Here is a 12,580-nt window from a genome sequence, read left to right on the forward strand (position 1 = left end):
GACATATGGATGAAGAATTCTGAGTATTGATTTCTTAATGAAATCGTTATGGGAAGGCCAAGAAATTAAATTACAACTGGCACAGCCAATGCCGTAATTGGTTTATTTAGATAGAAGAAGTGTAATTTATTTAAGTGACCACAGCAGAATTCTTAAAACCAGAAAGTGAACGAGGAAGAAGGGAATCAGTAAACCACCCTTTATACAATGCTAAATGTAATGCAAAATAGCCAACAAACTAAACCTATACATCTCTTTCGGGAACCAGCAATGTTGCATGCGTTTATGTAAAATAGTGATGTAACTGTAAATATATTAGTTCAGCGGAGATCGCTCACCATGGTGTCCCGGCTGTTGGCAGCTGTGCCCGTACACCTGCCAATGATCTTGTCAATGCATTTTTTATGTATGGCAGCATTGCACTCTGCAAGAAAGAGTTTTTGTCCATATCAAGAGACATCTAGTTACAGGCTCACATAGACTGCTTCAAGCAGAAGGACAGACTGAAGGGGAAAAAAATGGTCAACAGAAAGGATGTGGAATGGAAGAAGTATTAAAGAAAAAAAAGAATAGAGGTTTTTTTTTCCTAGATTTGGAGACAGATTAACGTAGTAGAAGAAGTGAGAGATACTTGACAAAAAACAAGTTGTATTCATATGTATGGAGAATGTCTGACACTGGGTTTATTTAAGAGCTACAGCTATCTGTATGGAGGCAATCAGAAATTGAAACAGTATGGCCAGATGCCGTCGAGTCCAAATAATACTAACTGTTCAACTTTTTCTAAATCAAAAATGACCATCCCACTAGTCCAATGTAAACCTAATAATATAAAAGGGAGATCATTCCTCTTACTGCCACACTATTAGTTTACTCATCCTTTACTGGGCAATGTAAAAAACATCTCAAGATATAGTAGTCCTATAAAAGAAATTTAGCAGAGCTTTTATTTTTGTTTTCAGAAAGCTTCAGCGTAGAAATGCATAGTATGATATTTAAGGAACTTACGTCTGCATTTGTATCCTTGTTTGTTCAAGCCCCTAAAAAGGAGGAGAATATAGAGAGATGAGAAGGTCTATATAAGCGGTTGTACATTTTGGAGCAGTAAACACTCCTGATGCTGTTGGTAATGGAGGAAGAGTTTACTTACCACACAAACTCCTTACAGACGGAGCAAAAGGTTGGCTGGCCAAAAAATGTGGCAATGAATTCATGGCTCTTAATGTAGTGTATTTTGGCCTGTTTGATGGCTCCTCTCCTCCTGTTGATCGTTACGAGACCTTCATCTTCACTCACGGACTGTTTGCAATCTGTTTGGAGAGAACATTGTAAGTAATAAGTATAAAATAAATTTATTAACAGAACGCTATAAAAACGGTGGAGTTCAACCTACTAAAGTGTAGAGAAAAAAAAAGCGGCAGACAAAACAAAAAAATCAGAGTCTAACCCCAGTGTGACCCCAGCTTTCCCCAATATCCTACACCCCGTGTCCAGGAAGCCGAGACACGGAGAGTTCTTTGGAAAGGTCCTCGATTTGGAGTTTTAGTGTGCATTAGTCAAAAACTTTTCTGATGCTCTAACCCTGGTGAGACAATATTATATTCCTTTGGGAAAAAAAAAATACATGAATGAATACCAGCTCTTAGTTCCCTGTACCCTGCAAGGGTGAGTGTTTGGTGGACATCAACAACTGCAGTCACACCTAATTATTTCGTTTTTATAAGGAGTTATGAAGTAGAAAAATACTTGTCATTGAAAAGGTAGGCAGGCAAATTAAAGAGGGGAGAGAAAATCGAATCCATCTGCTAAATGAAGAAACAAAAAAATTGTCCGCAGAATTGAAAAATCCAGGAGTAAGCAGTTATAAAAGTCGATAACCTTAAAAAAGCAACACAGGAAGGCAACAAAATACACACTAAACATATACAATACAAACACACAAAGTGCACAACCCACTGTCACTTCCTTGCTGTCACACATAGACTGGTGCAGAACAGTAACGTGCAGGCAGGTAGTAGACTGACCCCTTCGTCGTGCAGACATGGTACCCTGCATGGCAAGTGAAGGTCAGCGCCAGCAGAACTATCCTGGGACTGTACTCAGCATGAACAGAACACAGACGGAGGACCTGCTCTGTGTAACTGTGAAACTCTGATGTGTATGAGGGAGGAGGCAACACTTAGAAAGGGAGGGAGAGGAGCGAGCATTAAGGGAAATGCATAAAAATAATACAGAAGTAAAGATGCACAAGCACTAGATTTATCTCATGTATTCACTGCGTTTACTATTCACTAAACAGAAAATCCAAAATGACATACTATTATTAATGCATTTGCCCTCCATGCGGAGAGAGAATTGCTATTACGAGACCATATATATATATATATATATATATATATATATATATATATATATATATATATATATATATATATATATATATATATGAGGGAAATGATCATGTGAAGTCTATTGGTAGAAATACCATAATAAAATACTGTTCGAGGTTTGTTAGAAGCCCCAAATATGACAGAATCCACAGAAAATCTTCTGGTAAGGCAAAAAGGTGAGGCATCAAATCCCAATGGGGTTGTTATTATGAATGACTTCAACTACCCAGATATAAAATTGGGAAACTAAAACCTGTGGTTCTCAAAGGAAACCAGTTTCTCCTCATAACGAAAGACAATTACCTTTCCCAACTGGTGCAGGACACCACTAGAAAGAGGGCCATTTTGGACTTATTAACTTATAGACCTGACATAACAAAGGTGCAGGTTAGGGGGGCACCTAGGAAATGGGGACCATAATATAATTAACTTAAACTTGTCTCTTAATAGTATGATTTGGCAAGGGGCCATAAAAACACTGAACTACAGGAAGGCAAAGTTTATCAGCTTGTAGATGCCCTTAGCTTCACCGACAGGGACTTAGTAATAGGAGTACAAATACTAAAACTGCATATTTTTAAAAGCATTTTACATTTTTATTCGGGGCGCTTCATACCTTATGGGAAAAAAAACAATGTGGATAAATAAAAATGTAAAGAGGGCAATAAATGAAAAAAAGAAAGCATTTAAACGACTAAAACAGAAAGGCAGTGAAGGAGCCCGAAAAAGATATAGGAGAAAAAAAAAAAAAAAAATGATGTAAAAAACAGATAAAGAAAGCAAAAGCTGGAGACGGAGAGACTCATTGCCAAAGAGAGTAAAACAAATCTTAAAATGTTCTTCAATTACATAAATAATAAAGTTAAAACTGAAAGTGTTGGACCTTTGAAAAGTAATGAGGGAGAAATTGTGGAGGTTTATGAGGAAAAAGCTCCAGGAGAATGAAATGTCAGGTGAAATGCAGAGGAATTAAGTAAATTCTCCATTAACCTCTCCCCGCGCAACGCGCAACGGTACGTCCCGGAGATGGGTTGCTTCCCGCACCAGGACGTACAGTTGCGGAGCTGTACTTGGCACACACTGTCCTTACTGACAGTGCCTGGGAACCAGGAGATCAGCTGTCCCCGACAGCGAACACTCCAGTCTTGCCGGCCCCGTGGACCATCACTGGCAATTAACCCCTTAAATGCGGCGACCGATTGTGATCACCGAATTTAAGGGGTTTGAGGAATATTGGCAACCCCCAGTAAGCTATTGTGGGGGCTGCCGATGCTTGTAATGGCAACTGGAGGCCAGACAATGGCCTCCAAGTTGCCATGTACGGAAGCCTAGGAGGAGCAGCCTCTGGATGGTCCTCCTAGGCTTCCTGTCAGAGTGACTGTCACGTCACAATGACAGATAGAATACATTACACTACGTAGGTAGTGTAATGTATTCTAGCAGCGATCAGAGCTGCAAGTCTTCAAGTCCCCTAATGGGACAAAAAAAAAAGCTAATAAGAGTGTAAAAATAAAAAAGTGTAAAAATGGGTTATGTTAAATAAAAACATAAAACAAGAACTGATTTTTTCCTATAAGAACTCTTTTACTATAGGGGAAAAAACTTAAAACGTTAAAAAAAGAAGTACACATATTTGGTATCACCGCATTTGTAACGACCCAAACTATAATGTTATTTTTCCCGCAAGGTGAACACCGCAAAATCGTATCGACCCGCAGAATAAAGTAAAATGTAATATATAGCGCACGGTGAACACTGTAAAAAAATAAATAAAACTAAAATACATCAGAATTGCATGTACCCCAAATTGGTACCAATGAAAACTACAGATTGAGGGCTTATTTGTTGCGGGACAAACAGCTGGTGGAGAAAAAATACCGAAGATCGGGCACCGTTTATGAGTGCGACACCGGACACACGTCTATGAATTATTACCGCATTATTATTCCCTCTTACTATGCCCTGATGTACTCCGCACAGCTTACATATGCCCCCACATTATAAACTGAAATACCAGCAAAACCCCAAACAGAACTACTAACAAGCTAAATCTGCACTCCCTTCTGAGCCCTGCAGCGTGCCCAAACAGCAGTTTGCGTCCACATATATGGCATCGCCATACCCGCTTAACATTTTATGAGGTATTTGTCTTCAGTGGCACAAACTGGGCACAACATATTATGCACTAAAATGGCATATCTGTGGAAAATTGCAATTTTCACCATCAGCTGTGCATTAACCCCTTTGCGCACTATGACTTAATAGCACGCCATGGTGCTGGGGTTCATGTATGGAGCGGGCTCATGTGCTGAGCGCACTCCATACGCTGCAGGTGTCCGCTTTGAATTACAGCTGACACCCAGACTAACGGACAGGAACAGCGATTGCACTGTTACAGAAGCCTGTAAAAACAACAATATACTGCAATACATTAGTATTGCAGTGTATTGTACCAGCGATCCAATGATCGCTGGTTCAAGTCCCCTAAGAAGACTAATGAAATGTGTCAAAAAATTTTTTTAAAAAAAACCTTTTCCCATTTTTCCTCTAAAGTAATGTAAAGAACACCGTAAAAAATAAAATAAATAATTTTAAAAAACACCAAAATAGCTGTTTTTTAGCTCTAAATTTTTTTTTAATAAAAAAAGTGATCAAAAAATGGTATGCACCAGAAAATTGTACCTATAAAAACTACAGCTCGTCCCGCAAAAAATAAGCCCTCATACCGCTCAATCGACCGAAAAAAAAAGTTATGGCTCTCAGAATGTGATGAAACAAAACAATATTTTATTTTAACAAATAGTTTTTTCTTTGTAAAAGTAGTAAAATATATATATATAAAAAAAACTATATAAATTTGGTATCACTGTAATTGTATTGAGCCGCAGAATAAAGTAAAGTTTTTGTTTTTACCGCACGGTAAAGGCCGTAAAAACTAAACCCCAAATAATGGAGGAATCGCAGTTTTTCCAAATTTCAGCCCGCAAATAATTTTTTTAGTTTCTTAGTACATTTTATAGTACTTTAAATGGTATCAATAGAAACTACAACTCCCCCCGCAATAAATAATCCCTCACACCACTCTATTGACGGAAAAAGAAAAAAAGTTAGGGCTCTTGGAATGTGGGGAGTAAAAAACAAAAAGAAGAAAGCAAAAAATGTATCAGTCCTGAAATTGTTAATTCATTTCTAGTGAAAAAACATTTATAACCACATGTGGGGTATTGCCGTACTCGGGAGAAACAGTTTTACAAATGTTGGGGTGCTTTTTCTCCTTCATCCCTTGTGAAAATAAAAAAAGTCAACATTTTAGTGGAAAAGCTTTTCATGGATATTCATTTTCACTGCCTAATGCTAATAAATTCTGCAAGAGACCCGTAGGGTCTAAATGCTAACTATACCCCATGAAAAATTCCTTGAGGGGGGTTGTTTCCAAAATGGGGTCACTTTTGGGGTGTTTCCACTGTTTTGGCAGCACAAGACCTCTTCAAACGTGACATGGTGCCTAAAATATATTCTAAAAAAAAAGTAGGCCCCAAAATGCAGTAAGCGCTCCTTTGCTTCTGAGGCCTGTGTTTCAGTCCAGTAGCACGCTAGGGCAACATGTGGGATATTTCTAAAAACTACAGAATATGGGCAATAAAATATTGAGTTGCATTTCTCGGGTAATACATTCTGTGGTACAAAAAAAATATAAAATGGATTACAAATTAATTTTGGCAAAAAAAAATGTGTACATTTCACCTCTTCTTTGCTTTAATTCCTGTGAAATGCCCAAAGAGTTAAAACACTTTGTGAATGCTGATTTGAATACTTTGAGGGGTGCAGTTTTCAAAATGTGGTGAGTTATGGGGACTTTCTAATATATAAGGCCCTGAAAGCCACTTCAGAACTGAACTGGTCCCTGAAAAAATAGCCTTTTCACATTTTCTTTAAAATATGAGAAATTGCTGCTAAAGTTCTAAGCCTTGTAAAGTCCTAGAAAAATATAAGGACGTTCAAAAAAACAATGCAAACATAAAGTAGACATATGGGAAATGTTAACTAGTAACTATTTTGGGTGGTATTACTGTCTATTTTACAAGCAGATACGTTTAAATAGAGAAAAATGCTAATTTTCTCTAAATTTTGGTGTTTTTCAGAAATAAATACTGAATTTATCGACCAAATTTTTTCACTAACAAAGTACAATATGTCATGAGAAAACAATCTCAGAATCGCTTGGATAGGCAAAAGCATTCCAAAGTTATTACCACATAAAGTAACGCATGTCAGATTTGAAAAAAAATCGGCTGTGTCCTGATGGCCAAAACAGGCTGGGTCCTGAAGGGGTTAAAATGTCACCTGTCTAACCCAGCAAGAAGTGCAGCACCGCCTTAAAAAGTTAAAAATAGACAAAATCACCGGATCCGGATGGCGTACACCCCTGAGTTTTAAGGGAATTAAGTACATGATAGACCGTTATTTCTGATATTTAAAGAGGCTCTGTCACCAGATTTTGCAACCCCTATCTCGTATTGCAGCGGATCGGCGCTGCAATGGAGATAAGAGTAACGTTTTTTTTTTTTTTTAAACGAGCATTTTTGGCCAAGTTATGGCCATTTTTATATTTATATAAATGAGGCTTTCTAAAGTACAACTGGGCGTGTTTACAGTTAAAGTACAACTGGGCGTGTATTATGTGTATGTACATCTGGGCGTTTTTACTTCTTTTACTAGCTGGGCGTTGTGACGAGAAGTATCATCCACTTCTCTTCACAACGCCCAGCTTCTGGCAGTGCAGACACACAGCGTGTTCTCGAGAGATCACGCTGTGACGTCACTCACTTCCTGCCCCAGGTCCTGCATAGTGTCGGACGAGCGAGGACACATCGGCACCAGTTGATTCTGCAGCAGCATCGGCGTTTGCAGGTAAGTCGATGTAGCTACTTACCTGCAAACGCTGATGCTGCTGTAGAATCAACTGTAGCCTCTGGTGCCGATGTGGCCGACACGATGCAGGACCTGGGGCAGGAAGTGAGTGACGTCACAGCGTGATCTCTCGAGAACACGCTGTGTGTCTGTGCACTGCCAGAAGCTGGGCGTTGTGAAGACAAGTGGATGATACTTCTCTTCTCAACGCCCAGCTAGTAAAAGAAGTAAACACGCCCAGATGTAACACACATAATACACGCCCAGTTGTACTTTAACTGTAAACACGCCCAGTTGTTCTTTAGAAAGCCTCATTTACATAAATATAAAAATGGTCATAACTTGGCCAAAAATGCTCGTTTAAAAAAAACAAAAAAAACGTTACTCTTATCTACATTGCAGCGCCGATCTGCTGCAATAGGAGATAGGGGTTGCAAAATCTGGTGACAAAGCCTCTTTAAGGATTCTATCATGACAAGGTCCGTTCCACAGGACTGGCAAAGAGCAAACGTGGTGCCAATATTCAAAAAGGGGTCAAAAAGTGAGCCCGGAAACTACAGGCCTGTAAGTTTAACCTCTAGAAAACCTTTAAACATTTTACCCACAATAAAAGGATGCTATCCTGGAGTATCTCAATGAGAATAAAGTTTTAAATTCCATAACGGCATGGGTTCATGAGGGATCGGTCGTGTCAAACTAATCTGATCTGCTTCTATGAGGTTCTAGACTAGACCGGGGTGAATTATTGGACATCAAATATCTTGATTTTTCCAAAGTATTTTAAACTGTGCCGCATAAAAGGTTGGTACATAGAATGAGAATGCTGGCACTGGGGGAAAACATACATAAGTGGGTGAGTAACTGGTTTAGTGATAGAAAACAGAGGGTGGTTATTAACTGTACATATTCAGATTGTGTTACCATTACAATTGGGGTACCACAGGGGGTCAGTATTTGGCCCTATGCGGTTTAATATATTTATTAATTACATGGTAGAGGGATTGCACAGTAAAATTTAAATTTTTGCATAGGATACTAAATTGTGTAAAGTAATTACACAAAGGAGAGCAGTATTCTATTACAAATGGAACTGGAGAAGTTGGAGGTTTGGGCAGAGACGTGCCAAATAAGGTGTAACACTGATAAATGTAAGATTGTGCACATGGGAAGGGAAAATACATGTCACTATTCTATACTAAATGGGCAAATAGTGGGTAAAACTGACATTGAAAACGACTTCGAAACTTTTAGTTGAGAGTGAACTTAAAAGGAGCTTTCCCAAATTAGAAAAACGTGGCTGTTTACTAAAAAAATATGCCACACCTGTCCATGGGCTGTGTCGAGAACTGCAGCTCAGGTCCATTGAAAAAAAAGGGACTGAGCTGCAATACTAAATACAACCTGTGGAGTGGAGTGGAGTGGTGATATTTTTGGAAATAAGACCATGGGGTGCATAAAAGGGGCATAGATGCACAGGACAAGTACATATAAATCTCTAGTCAGACCGCACATGGAATATTACGTACAGTTTTGGCCATCAGTGGACAAGAAAGACATAGTAGAGCTTGAGCGGTTTCAAAAGCGGGCAACTAAAGTAATAAATGGAGTGGGTAGACCACATTACCAAGAAAGATGATCAAAATTAGGGTTATTTAGAAAAATGATGACTGAGGGGTGACCTAATAACTCTGTATAAATACATCAAAGGTCAATACAGAGATCTCTCTTATGATCTATTTATACTCCGGACTGTAACAAGGAGGCATCCTCTACGTCTACAGGAAAGAAGGTTTCTACACAAACATAGAAGTGGGTTCTTTACTGTAAGAGCAGTGACACTATGGAACTCTCTGCCAAAGGAAGTGGTTATGGTAAATTCAGTGAAAGAGTTCAAGGGAGGCCGGGATGTCTTCCTAGAGTATACTATTATGTTAGTCTTTTTTTGGCCTTACAAACTATGATACTATTCCTGCCAGTGCCCCTGCTGCGAGCAATGCCTTCTAGGAATATGTATTAAGCCCATGGACCCTTGACAGTGGTATCCGATTTACTGTAATAGGGTTCATACAAGAATGATTGTACTGATCTCATAGTAAAAGCAGACGGTCAATACTACTGTCAAGTTGTTCTAGGCTTTTGTATTAATCTCACTCTAGACTTAAAAGAACAAAGCAGATGAACTGTATATACATTGTATAGCGAAATAGCTAGCTTTCAGTTAACCCCAGGAATAGTCTTACTAGCCGGCCCCATTTTGGGTCTGTTATTTCTGAACTATTGTGTAGCTGTATTTTGCATGGTGTTCACTACGATGCAGCATCAGACAAGCGCTTATATATTGTGCGTGGCAACTAATCCAGATAGGAAAGGGTTACTGCAGAGCATACACAACGTCCTCCATCAACTTCACACCAATAGCTGAACCACATGTGAGGTGTGAGATCCTCTGCTCAGAGAAAACTGTGTTTATCTCTCAGTAGACAGAAGTGAGAGAACAGCACACACGGAGACACTGCACATACTTATACAAGTGTACTTATCATGACATACCTGCGTCTTCTAAGAAGTACTGTACAGACATTAGCACTTTGGCCTGGGGCTGCAGATCCAACTACAAAAAGGAGAGGAGATGTTCAAAGCAAAAACTATTCCAACAGCCTATGAGGGACCATAGATACTCATAGAAAATTCTACTCATAAGGTAAGGCGGTATGGTGCCAAAATCATCATTCTATGGTTTTCTTACATACCCAGAACTCTGATTTTCCATTTCCTTTCTTGCAGCGCTCAGCGAGCACAGACACCCCAACTGTGGCTTCGGATAGGGGGTCTTCAGCCGCCTTCATCAGCACTACTTGAATGACGCGACCCTCGTGAATGTGAGCATCAAATGGAGACTTCCAGTCTGGATACATTGTTGGTTTCTTCTGTACAAGCGTCTTCCCTCTCTCTGTAATATATGGGTTTAGAAGGTTACATATTTTTGAAACAGAGATTACTAAATACTTAAAGTGTAGCTAAACGTTTGACAAACTTCTGACGTCATAGTGACATGTCAGAAGTTTGGATTGGTGGGGGTCAGAGCACTGAGACCCCCACCAATCGCTAGAAAGAAGCAGTTGAAGCGCTCATGCGAGCGCTCAGCCGCTTCGTGTCTGTTTGGCTTTTTCCGAAAATAAATGTATCGGTGTACGGACTCAATAGAAAGCCTATGAACCCGTACTTGGATACATCGGCTTTCCGGAAAAAGCTGAACAGACGATGCAGCTGAGCTCTCACATGAGAACTTCTGCTGCTTCGTTCTAGCGATTGGTGGGTGTCTCATTGCTCGGACCCCCACCAATCCAAACTTCTGACATGTCACTATGACATGTAAGAAGTTTGTCAAACGTTTAGCTACACTTTAAAGGGGTTGTGTCATCACAGACATTTATTGCATATCCACGATATGCCATAAATGTCTCCCAAACAGCATCCACCGACCTCGTCCCGACTGGCTAGGTGGCTGTTGGCCACCGCATCTAGGCAAAACAACAGTGCACAGCAGGACGGGCTTCCGAAAAAAGCCAAACTCGGTGAGCTACGCTGTTTCTGTAACTCCCATAGAATTGAAGGGGAGTTACGAAAACAGCGTAGCATAGCAAGATATGCAGTTTTAGTAATGCCTAAATTAAGGAAACAGCAGGACAAGGAACATCTGTTACGGTGGTAGCTGCAATTTCCAGAGCTGGGAACTGCATCTATCAGACATTTAGTTAGTTCCAGAATTTTTTGGACAGTAGCACAAGTTGTAGCATTTTTGCGGTTTACCAAAACATATAGAATATACAGTTATATAATCAATATGGGCTTAAAGTGCAGATTCTCAGCTTTAATTTGAGGGTATTCACATCCTAATTTGAGGCAGGGTTTAGGAATTACAGCTCTTTAATATGTAGCGGCCTATTTTTCAAGGGATCAAAAGCTAATTGGACAATTCTCTCAAAAGCTATTTAATGGCCTGCATGAGCTATTCCCTTGTTAATCCGTCATCAATTAAGCAGGTGAAAGGTCTGGAGTTGATTCCAGGTGTGGCATTTGCATTTGGAAGCTGTTGATGTGAACCCACAACATGAGGTTAAAGTAGCTCTCAATACAAGTGAAACAGACCATCATTAGGCAGAAAAAAATGAAGAAATCCATCAGAGAGATAGCACAATTGTTAGGAGTGGCCAAATAAACACTTTTTGGTACACACTTGAAAAACATCAAATAAAAGCAGTGCACTGGTGATATTGTGAACTCCAAAAGGCCTGGACGTCCACAGAAGGCAACAGTGGTGGATGATCGCAGAATCTTTTCCATGGTGAAGAAAAACCCCTTCATAACATCTACCCAAGTGAAGACCGCTCTCCTGGAAGTAGGTGTATCAGTATCTAAGTCTACCATAAAGAGAAGACTACATGAGAGCAAATACAGAGGGTTCACCACAAAAGAAGCCAGCCCAGTTCTGGAAAAGCATGATTTTTACATATGAAACCAAGATCAACCTGTACCAGAATGATGGGAGGAAGAAAGTATGGAGAAGGATTGGAACGTCTCATGATCCAAAGCACACCACATCCTCTGTAACACATGGTGGGGGCAGTGTGATGGCATGGGCATGCATGGCTGCCAAAGGCACTGGGTCACTAGTGTTTATTGACGATGTGACTGAAGACAGAAGCAGCCGGATGAATTCTGAAGTGTTCAGGGATTTACTTTCTGCTCAGATTCAACCAAATGCAGCAAGATTGACACAGTACAGATGGTCAATGACCCAAAACATACTGCGAAAGCAACCCAGGAGTTTAAGGCAAAGAAAAGGAATGTTCTGCAATGGCCAAGTCAATCACCAGATCTCAACTTGATCGAGCTGCATTTCACTTGCTTAAGACAAAACTTAAGGCAGAAAGACCAACAAACAAGCAACAACTGAAGACGCTGCAGTAAAGGCCGGGCACATCACAAAGGAGGAAACCCAGAGTTTGGTGATGTCCATGGGTTCCAGACTTCAGGCAGTCATTCCCTGCAAAGGATTCTCTACAAAGTATTAAAAAAAACCATTTTATTTATGGTAATGTTAATTTGTCCAATTATTTTTGAGCCCCTGAAATGAGGCTGTGTAGAAAAATGGTTGCAATTCCTGAACGTTTCACAGGATATTTTTGTTCAACCCCTTGAATTAAGCCTGAAAGGCTACACTTCAATTGCATCTCACTTTTTTCATTTCAAATCCAATGTGGTGGCATGCAGAGCCC

At 39.8% G+C, this 12,580-nt stretch overlaps 1 protein-coding gene across 3 annotated transcripts in view; it reads right to left on the reverse strand.

Annotated features, from left to right (window-relative positions):
- The window catches only part of PRKCD (protein kinase C delta), a 79,623-nt gene that overhangs the window by 14,131 nt on the left and 52,912 nt on the right, over positions 1-12,580 (reverse strand). For all 3 annotated transcript variants that reach the window (XM_075833741.1, XM_075833743.1, XM_075833740.1), the window contains exons 3-7: positions 10,052-10,251; positions 9,852-9,912; positions 1,151-1,310; positions 1,009-1,040; positions 339-424 (exon numbers count right to left, since the gene is read on the reverse strand). In XM_075833741.1, the coding sequence (XP_075689856.1) occupies positions 339-424; positions 1,009-1,040; positions 1,151-1,310; positions 9,852-9,912; positions 10,052-10,251 (539 nt within the window). The remainder of the gene's footprint in view (positions 1-338; positions 425-1,008; positions 1,041-1,150; positions 1,311-9,851; positions 9,913-10,051; positions 10,252-12,580) is intronic.

This window comes from Rhinoderma darwinii, chromosome 7 (genome assembly GCF_050947455.1).
Source record: "Rhinoderma darwinii isolate aRhiDar2 chromosome 7, aRhiDar2.hap1, whole genome shotgun sequence".
NCBI classification, from domain to species: domain Eukaryota; kingdom Metazoa; phylum Chordata; class Amphibia; order Anura; family Rhinodermatidae; genus Rhinoderma; species Rhinoderma darwinii.